Genomic DNA, 11,184 nt, shown 5'->3' on the forward strand with positions numbered 1-11,184 from the left:
GAAAAATTCTCCTCCCCTCAGTCCTTGGGTAAAGGCACTTATCATGATGTTAGAGGTAGCCGCTTGTATTTCCAGCACTGCACTATTGAAGCGATGGACAAATTCTCGCAAAGTTTCATTCTTTTGCTGCTTCATCACGAACAAGCTCAAATAATTTTTTTGGTGACTCTTGCTGCTAGCAAATCGGTGCAAGAAGGCAGCTGAGAAGCCCTCAAAAGAACGTATAGAGTTGGGCTGTAAGGTGTTAAACCACTGCTGGGCTGACCTCACCAACGTGCCCAGAAACACCCTGCACCTGACTCCATCTGAATATTGGTGCAATAGAGCTGCATTCTCAAATCTCCCCAAGTGTTCTTCAGGGTCAGTATGTCCGTCATATTCTCCAACGTTTGACTGTCGGAAATTTGGAAGAAGTCTTTCTTCCAAGACGTCCAATGAAAAAGGACTTCCTCTCTTGGGTACCGGCGCTCGGCTTCCTACCTGCTGCCTCAACATCCGTATCTCCTTCCACATCTCCCCTATCTCACTAACTTCCCCACTTTGGAGGGGATGCGTCTCTTCAACCCGGCTCTGGTGGCCCTCCACATTCTCCTCTTGTTCCTGGCGAGCAGCCCGCTCTTCTGCAAACATAGACTCTTGATTCCTCTTCATTGCCTCATCCACTGTCCGGGTGATAAATTGGCCAAACTGTTCCAGGGTCAAGTTCCCCACATTCTCATTGGGACGGATTTGCTCGACCCTTGTCTGCTAAAGGGGCTGCTCGGTTCTTGTCTCTGGACGAGGTTGTTCCTGTCTTGTCTCAAGACGCGGTTGTTCATGTCTTGTCTCAACATGAGACTGTTCGGGTCCTCTCTGAGGACGCGATGATGCTGAGGTAGCTCTTCTACTTCCTTTCCTGCCCACCATCTCTACGTCTCAACTCAAGTTTTCCCACAGACGGCGCCAAGTGATACTCACGGGAAATTTAGGGTCCGATTCCAGCAAGTGTCACTAGTCCAGACGCAGGTTTTGAAATTACCCTGAGCCTGAAATCACAAATAAGATCGTTAGGAGGGGGCCAGGAGGGTGTCCTAACGTAGCCCCTCAGACGCTCAAGTCAGAGTCTGAGGATATATGGGGGGAGCAGCTAAGGGTGCTGCTGAAAACAATAAATTGAATTTTCTCAACTGAACACTCACATCTGATATTTATAGGAGAATACCTGGATCATTTGTGGGCCTGTCTTCCATTTGGGCTAGGGCCCTTGGTGGGCCTGTCTTCCCTTTGGGCTAGGGATGGGCCAGGGGTAGTGGGCCTGAAAGGATCGGGTAAACGAATAAAGAGTGTTTAGAAGGGGGGTTGAATAAACACTCCTCAAATTTAAATATTCTTCGACAATATGAGTTCAGTTTTGTTACAAACCGATACTAGGTATCCCGTCGGTCAATGACAATCAGTTAAACTGAATGAAACAGTTGCGGAAAATAAACTGACTGAAAGATAGAGTATCTAACTGAAAAGTACCGACTGAAGTAAAGATAACACAATTTGTTTTTGGATGTTCGGAGACTTGAATAACTCCTACGTCACCCCTTATATCACGAAGATAGGATATCCACTAAAATGCTTTGATCAAATACAAGATACTGTACTGACCCACTTCAGTGTGGACTTATCACTTTGCCACAACTGGAACTCTTAGTATATAACACTTTTACAGATGGTAACTGATCTTAGCACAACTTAGAAAAACTATCAAAGATTACAAAGTGCTATTTAAGCTCGAGAATGTAGCCTAGAATGCTACTGATATGACTAGTAAACGTGAACTTTTTGCTTCTGAATGTGAGTAGATATTTTAGCAACGTAACAGCAAGTAGAATGTAATAGCTGAAATCAGTCGTGTTGTCTTCAGCTGCTACCTTCGATTATTTATAGGCTTCTCTCTCAACGGTAACATTAAAGGATATTTGAATATTCTAACCGTTGATTTTCACGTCGATACACTCTGACAGTCGTACACTGCTCATTCTGAAATGCGGCGTTCCACTACCAGTTGCAGGTAGTTGTACTATTTGTCGGCTGTCGTTTTCAACTGATGACGTGTACAGCTGAGAGATCATCTGGTAAAGAGTCAGTTGACGAGAATGACTGAAGAGATGTTCAGATGAAAGAGCAGCTTGATAGAGAAAACATCTGTTCGGTTATATTTTAGTTGCGTCGATCAGTTAGCTGGATTCAATTGCTTAGTTCAGTTGGTTTATCTTTTGTCAAACACCGGAATTAAGTTTCCAACAGGGCCTATCCATGGGGTATCACATATATATCGCATATATATTAATTTACAAATGCATTCTTAAATTTGTAAGTGTATAATATCTATAATAGATAGAATTTCATTTTTTTTTGTTAGATATAATCGATGACGCCATGACATTTTTTTATTAGTAGAAGAGATAAACGAAATAAAAAGAAATAGGATTAACTGTGAGTCAGACTCAATATATTGGCAAATATTTTAGTGAAAATAATAAAATATAAAGAAAAAAATTATTATTTGACAGATGTGAAACAAGAAAATCAAAATAACAATAATGTTAAAGAATTTGATTAATCTATGAGATGACGTGGATGATATGAAAAAAAAAAAAAAAACCAAGAGACCATTATGTTTACCGTGAGAATATGAATTAAAGAGTTAGTTTGTCTTTAAATATTTAATGATCATGTCATTGGGAAAAAAATTTATACAAATACAAGGGAATTTTTAATTGAAAAGGATCCATATAAAGATAGAACATAGAGGTATATAAAAAGTAATTATTTTTAAAGTTCGACTCAATCTCCGAAATCAATATGTTTTTTTCTCAAAAAGTTAAATAATTAAGAAATCAAATCCTACTTAATTAGTACAACCTAAAACGTGTGTCTATATATATATATATATATATATATATATATATATATATAGAGGGATGATACCCTGCACCCTTGGGTGCAGGGTATCCGTGGGCGACAGCTGAGCTGTCGCCCACGTGTGCATTTTTTTTTTAAAAAAAATTGTAACCGGAATTAGCGACGGTTTTGTTAGAAACCGTCGCTAAATGACAATATTAAAAAATTGTAACCGGACATAGCGACGGTTTTTAACAAACCGTCGCTAAATGTCTAATTTTCAACCGGACATAGCGACGGTTTGTTACAAACCGTCGCTAAATGTCTACTTTCTAAAAAAAATAACCGGACATAGCGACGGTTTTAAATAAACCGTCGCTAAATGTCTACTTTTTAAAAAAAACGGACATAGCGACGGTTTATTACAAACCGTCGCTAAATGTCTAATTTTTTAGACAAAACCCGTCCAACCTAGCGCCCCACACAGAAAAGTAAACTATATCACCCAAATCTCGTGCGCCTCAAAACCTAGCGCCCACAACACACAATTAATTTTTTTTCCAGATCTCGTGCGCGTCAAATCCCAAGGTAACTCGATGTTGTTCGAAAATTTCTCACTTTCGGTAGAATTTGTGCGTGAATGCTCCTAACTTTCTCACTTTTTCGGTAGAATTTCAATATCTAAGCAAAATTAATTTTGTTCATTTCATATTGTAGAATGGAAGAAAACGGCGGCGATGAACTGTCGTACATTCCCCAAGTTGGAGACAATCAAAAGCCAGAAATAGGTATGAAATTCGAATCTTTAGAGGAGGCGTTTTCGTTCTGCAACCAATACGCACGAGAATCTGGTTTTAGTGCGAGAATGAGCAATAGCAAAAAAAGTAACAAAACAAATGAAGTTATCTGGAAAAAATTTGTATGCTTTAAAGAAGGACATACAGATGCAATAAGATGGAGTAAACAATCAAAAAGTGATGAACCAGTAAAGGAAAGAGCTCGTGGTGAGATTAGAACTGGATGTAAGTTAAAGATTTCAGTTGTGAAGGAACAAACTGGTGTAGGTTGGGTTGTTAGTACCTTCGTAGAAAGTCATAATCATCCACTATCAACTCCTTCAAAGGTGTATTTGTTACGCTCACATCGTACTGTTTCTGCAGCAAAGAAAGCACTAACTCAACAGTTTGCTGAAGCGAATGTACCTACTTGTCAACAAATGCGATTGTTTGAAATAGAGTCTGGAGGGCCTGAACATGTAGGTTGCACGGAAAGAGATATAAGAAACTACGAGAAAACGCTTAGGGATGAGCACAAGGGTATTGATGCCGAAACATTGATTGATTTCTTTCTGTCTGAGAAAGACAAGAGTTCAACTTTCTTTTTTAATTACGAGACAGATTCAGAAAATAGATTTATTCGTTGTTTTTGGGCGGATCCTGTGTCACGGAGGGCATACACTGCATTTGGTGATGTAGTGGTGTTTGATACAACATATAACACCAACAAATATGAGATGATTTTTGCACCATTTGTAGGAGTTAATCATCATCATCAAACCATTGTTTTCGGTTGTGGATTTTTGAGTGATGAGAAAACTGATTCCTTTGTTTGGTTGCTTAATAAGTTTCTAGAAGCCATGCATAAAGGAGCACCAAACTTGATCATAACTGACCAGGATCCTGCTATGACGAAAGCCATTGGTGAAGTTTTCCCTAAAACAATTCATCGATATTGTTTGTGGCACATTCTAAACAAATTCCCAGATAACTTGGGGAATGTACGACAGTTCATCGCCGCCGTTTTCTTCCATTCTACAATATGAAATGAACAAAATTAATTTTGCTTAGATATTGAAATTCTACCGAAAAAGTGAGAAAGTTAGGAGCATTCACGCACAAATTCTACCGAAAGTGAGAAATTTTCGAACAACATCGAGTTACCTTGGGATTTGACGCGCACGAGATCTGGAAAAAAAATTAATTGTGTGTTGTGGGCGCTAGGTTTTGAGGCGCACGAGATTTGGGTGAAATAGTTTACTTTTCTGTGTGGGGCGCTAGGTTGGACGGGTTTTGTCTAAAAAATTAGACATTTAGCGACGGTTTGTAATAAACCGTCGCTATGTCCGTTTTTTTTTTAAAAAAAGTAGACATTTAGCGACGGTTTGTATGTCCGGTTGAAAATTAGACATTTAGCGACGGTTTGTTAAAAACCGTCGCTATGTCCGGTTACAATTTTTTAATATTGTCATTTAGCGACGGTTTCTAACAAAACCGTCGCTAATTCCGGTTACAATTTTTTTAAAAAAAAATGCACACGTGGGCGACAGCTGACGGATACCCTGCACCCAAGGGTGCAGGGTATCATCCCTCATATATATATATATATATATATATATTTTCATCTGTACGAAGCACGAACGCTCCATCTTCTATCTTCGTAAGCACGGACACTCCACGTGTCTCATTTCCTCCCTTCACACCCCTTATCCTTCCGCCAATCCAAGTCTCTTCTCTTTTCATTCTCTTCTACTTCCTCCTTCTTTTACCCTTCTATTTTCATTTCTCCATTTCTTTGTATATCGCAATTTCTCTTTTCGTCATCAAACAAATTTTGATATCGTTGCTTACCGTAGAACGAAGTTTAGAAGATCGACAATTTATTTCAGAATGACATATAATCGAGGTCTAGAAGATCCAAGTGTCCTCTATTTACAAGCGACATATATGTCATCAACAATTTATTCATTAACCGTTGATGATATTGTCAAAGTGAAGTCAGACAATTTGATTTGGAAGTTATACACTGATAATTATATACACAATCATGTACTTGCATATTTAAATCATATGTGTTTATGTGGAGTTTAGAATATGACTCACAAGTTTTTTATAATCATTTGATTACTGCTCTTGTTGAACGTTGGCGACGTGAGACACACACGTTTCATTTTACATGTGGTGAAGCAACAATTACGTTACAAGATGTTTAATAATTTGGGGTATAACAATTGATGGTGAAGCAGTCACTGAAATAAATGTGTCACATAAATTTGAGGAATGACAACACATCAGTTTGGATTTGTTGAGATTTGTGTCATCATCAAAACATTTGAAAGGTAGTCATTTGTCTATGACTGCACTACAGGATCATTGCATGTCTAACTTTGTTAATGATGATACTTCAGAAGTAGATGTGATATATACCCGTTGTGTAGCGTTAATGATTATTAAAGGAATAATGTTCCTTGACTATCAAGGAGGGTCTGCTAGACTAATATTTTTGCAACTGCAATGGAATATTGATAACGTGAAGTCTTATAATTGGGGTAGTTCAGTGTTAGCATTCCTATACTGTGAGTTATGTAACGCGTCACGTATAGAAAAGACTACAATGGCTGGACCTTTATATATCTTGCAGTTATAATTAATGTAATGTGATTATTTAACAAAATATTTTTGTTAATTTTGTTGATCTAGTTTTATTATTATAAGCAGATATGGGCATGGGGCATAATTAAATCTGTTAACCCCGACCGAGATGGGTTAACATTAGTTGTATCTCCCATTGATCCATATGCTATTATTCCAGTTTCTCCATATGATGCACGGTAATATTTAAAAATTATTGTGGTAATATCAAATATAACTCTTATAATTTTTTGATATGTAATTGTTTTTGTTAAATTGTAGGTGGAAAATTGGTTTGATTACACACAATCGTCAACACATACTGTAAGAATTATAAGGGATTCTCTAGATTGTCTGAATTATAACGAGGTCCTACAGAATTTTAATATTTAATAGTGATTAAATGAAGATTTTTTTTTATTAAATGAATTTTTAATTTGAACATTTCTATTTTTTACAGTTTAATTGCATTGTTTACCAGAAGAATGACATAGATGTAAAGATGATTATTGATTCATACGAAAACAAAATAATGTGATGTGTTTATCCCCTTATTTGCTTTGACATCGTGGAGATGCATTGTTCTAATCGGGTGATGAGACAATTCCGAAGACGACAATAAATTCCCGTGTCTGCCGTCGACAATGATGATATGCATAATATCACGAGAATAGATTATTGAAATACCAATTGGAGAGATTATCATAAAATTCAATTGAGTTGTAGAATAGTAGGTCGAGGTATGTTGCTAAAAAGGTACGACATGGAAGATCGATGCAAATTGACGAAGACTACTTCCAATGGTATAATCGAATAACTGTACGCACCATATAACCTACAGTTAATATCGTTGGATTTCAACCATACATGTACAATGCTTTTGCCGGACAATTTAATGTCAAACAAAATTTCAGTACGCCTTCTCCTTTTTCGCATCAATCATCATTCGGGAGGGGAAGTGATATGGTTAGGTAAGCAAGTGGGTTTGCAAGAACCTCTACTACTATTCCATCAACTTATTTGAATATTACAGGAACCTCTACTACTCAACCTGGTTTTTTCAGTGATTCAGGGATTGCTGACTTTTGTTCCTTTGGTCAGCAGGATTTTCAAACTCCATCTTGGTCGAACATACAGAGTTTTACAAATTTGCTTAATGTTGGTCCTCACCATCTTGTGCATGGCATTCGAACATAGAGGAATGTTATTTCACCTATCACTATTCCACGTTACTCGAATGAGGAAAATCCTGAAGATGTAGGATTGCGTAGAGGGACGAGAAGACGCAATCCACCTGATTGTGGAACAAGGAGCCAATAGCGGTGAAAATAGCATGGGAACATGTGATGCCAAAAATCGTCCATTTACCACATGAACAATCACTCGTTGATAACTTGAGCACCTGCATATGTTGGCCATGACTTGGTCTTCCTATAGTTGCAACCAAAGCATCATGCTCACCTACATCGTATTTGGCAACACAATGTTCACTAGATTTTCTCGCCCATTTCTCATACTTCCGACATGCATAATCTGACCACAGTTGATTTTCCTGAACCATACGACCATCTCTTGTCACACGTTCAATGAAATATTGTACGCACATCAGAAGTGTCAAGTGTACTATGGTAGATATGAAGTCTACGAGCACCATTCAACATACTATTTAAACACTCCGACATATTGGTTGTCATCACTCCATGACGCCAACCACCGTCATGAGCCAAACTCCATTTTTCTTTCGCAATTCCAGCCAAATATCGGTGCGCCAAAATATTTTTTTCTTGATTGCCTCCATTATTGCTTCAAACTTACAAATTTGATTTTGTGTGCCTGCCGCCGAGCATAAATCTTTCAAATGCACATCTTTGAATTTAGCTTTAAAGTTTGAACACACGTGTCTCAAACAAAAACGATACACACCATAAGGAGGTTGAAAATATGGCAGATCTTCAGTTGCTCGTACGATTCCCTTATGCCTATCAGAAATAAGACACACACCATTTTCACCACGAACAACACGTCTTCCTAGGTTCTCCAAGAACCATTTTCAAGAATATGATGTTTCTTCATCCACAATAGAAAATGATAGCGGTAGAACCTGATTTTTCGCATCCAGAGTGACACTGATCAACATTTTTTTGCTTGTATTTGGTATAAAAGTGTGTACTATCGACATTAATTATTTTTCGACAATGCCGAAACCCATCAACACATGGAAACATAGTTCAGTGTCTTACTCATTCCAGTGTTGGCTCTCAGATGCTTAAACTCCACAGCTGCTCTCGGATTATATTTGGACATAGCACACAAATATTTTGGAAGTAATTGAACGAAGCTCTCCCATGTACCATAAGCAATTTCCATAGCATTTTTCAAACTTCGACATGCCCTCGTATACGAGATTTAATATCCATATTTATCTTTCACCATTTCGACGATATACTTAATCTTGTGCGAAGGATCACAACGAACAACTCCCAATAGCGTATGTGCCACCACATCAATGTTAAAATTCTTATGGTCTATAACAACAAGGGTATATATACATGTGTGAGGCCCGCCATATTTTGTTATTTTCCAATAACCAGTTTTGGCTTTCAAAGAAGCGTGAAGTCCCCATCGACAAATGACTGTAGAAAAATTATTTCTGCAACGTAATTTCCACAAACTATGTGTGCTATCCATGACACGGTACTCACGCCTAACCAATCTAATTGAATAATCCTTCACAAATGCAATAAGATCATTCTTATCTTTAAATAACATACTAATGGATAATCACCTCTACTTGGATTGTAATAGCTTGTCTGCATTCCAGAAGATACATCGACAGAATCAGGACATTCTTCCCCAAAAAAATTATTGAAAAATGATGGCATTTCAGAAATGTTTGAAAGAAATGGTACGGTTTGCCTCTGTAATGTGTCGCGAGGTGGTTGCCGAGATGATGTCCCCTCATCAGGATTTGTAAAAGTATTCAATTCATCATCATCATTCATTTCTTTTTCTTCAGACTCACAATATGACATATCGGGTTCTGAATCACACCTACAAATATCATCATTAGTGGCCAGATTCGGACAACGAGAACTTGTATCTAATGTTGGATTCGGCCAATATGGAGTAGGATTTTATTCCTATGATACGTTGATATATTGATCCCAAGACCCACTTACATCATCGAAATTTATATTACCGAGTCCTTTAGTAACCTGTGGAACATAAGATTCTAGATCCTAGAAACCACCATATGTAGAAGTACCGGGTTGATTATTTAAACCTGAATCGGATGCATGTGGAACGTAGGATTCATGATCATCAAATCCAACATGATGTTCAATTGAATTTTCTTCCACGTATAAATGCAACATATGCATATTTTCACATTGTGTTATAAACTGTAAAGCATCATCATCAACGAGATTGAATTGAATTTCATACCAAGATGATCTATCCATAAATGAATATTTTGTTGACAACTTCAGAAAAAAATTTGTCGGATCGATTTCTAACATATTATGCACAACTTCAACCAACTCCAACAAATTATAGATTATAATACTCGTATCGGTCTAACATATGAAATGATATATTCAACCGATCCATTATCGATAACTACATGACCACCAAAATATAAGAGTACATCGATGTTAGACATTTTACTGATGAAATTTGAGAGAAAATTTAAGTAGATTCAAAGAGGAAATTGATAACTTATTCGTCGAACTTCACAACAATTATATAGACGAAAAATATTGAAGAATATTTAGATTTCAATTATTGAACTTACGTGAACATTCAGAAATTCAGAATTCACGTGAAAGATTCAAGAAATGAACAGATAGAAAAGAAGTGAAAAAAGAAAAAAAGACAAAATAAAGTACGGGAGAAAAAATATAATATACAGAGTCCGTGCTTTGTAAGCAGGGAATCTCACACACGTGGAGCGTCCACGTTTACGCAGCACGGACACTCCAACGTGGAGTATGTCTGTGCTTCGTAAGCACGGATTGCAGTAAATTTGAAAAAAAAATTAAAATTAATTTTGAAATATATTTTAAAAATTACATTATTTATATATATAAAAAAAGAACCCCAAAAAGTTTAAAATCTTATTTATCACGTGGAACTTGTTTATTAGTGGAACAACTTTTAAAACAAGAAATGATGACAAAATCTAGTTTTTATTCGTATGTGACTTTTGTTATGGTAGGTATTCAGCAAAATAATTTGTGACATGTGCTTTATTAATTTTATGTAAAAATGATTTTTATTTTGATAATAATTTATAGTTTTATGTGATTATTACAGATAGGATCGGTTGTAGTGTTTAGAAGGTGATTGATAAACACTAGACACAATTTACTTTTTTTAGAATTACTTTAGTTGGGTTGACAACTGCATTATATATTTTTGATTGATAATGCTAGTTGACTAATAAATGAGTGCGGAAAAAGAAGTCAAACTGACACATTAGAACAGACCAAATAATGGCTTGGCTATATAAACCTGAAGGTAAATTGAAATTTGAAAGTACACAAATTTGTTTCTGGATGTTCAGAGAACTCAAAATCCTATACCACCTCTTTTAGAAGGCTTTGGATAATGCAAGTAATTTGCAAAATCCAAGTTCAATTTGAACTTAATCACTGCCAAATTCAAATTTCTAGTACACTTCAAGTGCAATTTAAATGCATTAATAAAGTATAATATAATATTGATATATCCTAACACCTAATGATCCTAAATGATCAGATATAATTCTTTATAAAGTGTGCTCAACTTATTGAGTAGTGGAATAAAAGGATTTCATTACACATGATACTTGCTTTGTCAATGCTATTAATCATTGAGTGTCCCCTCGCTTATGATATGAACAATTCTTGTTTTTGAATTCCCA

General features: G+C 36.5%; 1 protein-coding gene across 1 annotated transcript; it reads left to right on the forward strand.

The window, feature by feature from the left end:
- The first annotated feature begins 3,592 nt into the window (after positions 1 to 3,592).
- LOC140811272 (protein FAR1-RELATED SEQUENCE 5-like) lies at positions 3,593 to 7,478 on the forward strand. Its single transcript, XM_073169139.1, has 5 exons — positions 3,593 to 4,651; positions 6,369 to 6,481; positions 6,564 to 6,574; positions 7,123 to 7,252; positions 7,346 to 7,478. Exons 1-5 carry the CDS (start codon positions 3,593 to 3,595, stop codon positions 7,476 to 7,478), a joined length of 1,446 nt encoding a protein of 481 aa, XP_073025240.1.
- The last annotated feature ends 3,706 nt before the right edge of the window (positions 7,479 to 11,184 follow it).

This window comes from Primulina eburnea, chromosome 14 (assembly GCF_022965805.1).
Source record: "Primulina eburnea isolate SZY01 chromosome 14, ASM2296580v1, whole genome shotgun sequence".
Lineage (NCBI taxonomy): Eukaryota > Viridiplantae > Streptophyta > Magnoliopsida > Lamiales > Gesneriaceae > Primulina > Primulina eburnea.

What these genes read in the sequence shown, in the direction of transcription:
- LOC140811272 (XM_073169139.1), top strand. Translation starts at nt 3,593, where the DNA reads ATGGAAGAAAACGGCGGCGATGAACTGTCGTACATTCCCCAAGTTGGA. An exon ending in TCCCAGATAACTTGGGGAAT is followed by an intron (nt 4,652 to 6,368) that starts GTACGACAGTTC and finishes TATTATAAGCAG; the next exon opens with ATATGGGCATGGGGCATAAT. An exon ending in AGGGGAAGTGATATGGTTAG is followed by an intron (nt 7,253 to 7,345) that starts GTAAGCAAGTGG and finishes TGGTTTTTTCAG; the next exon opens with TGATTCAGGGATTGCTGACT.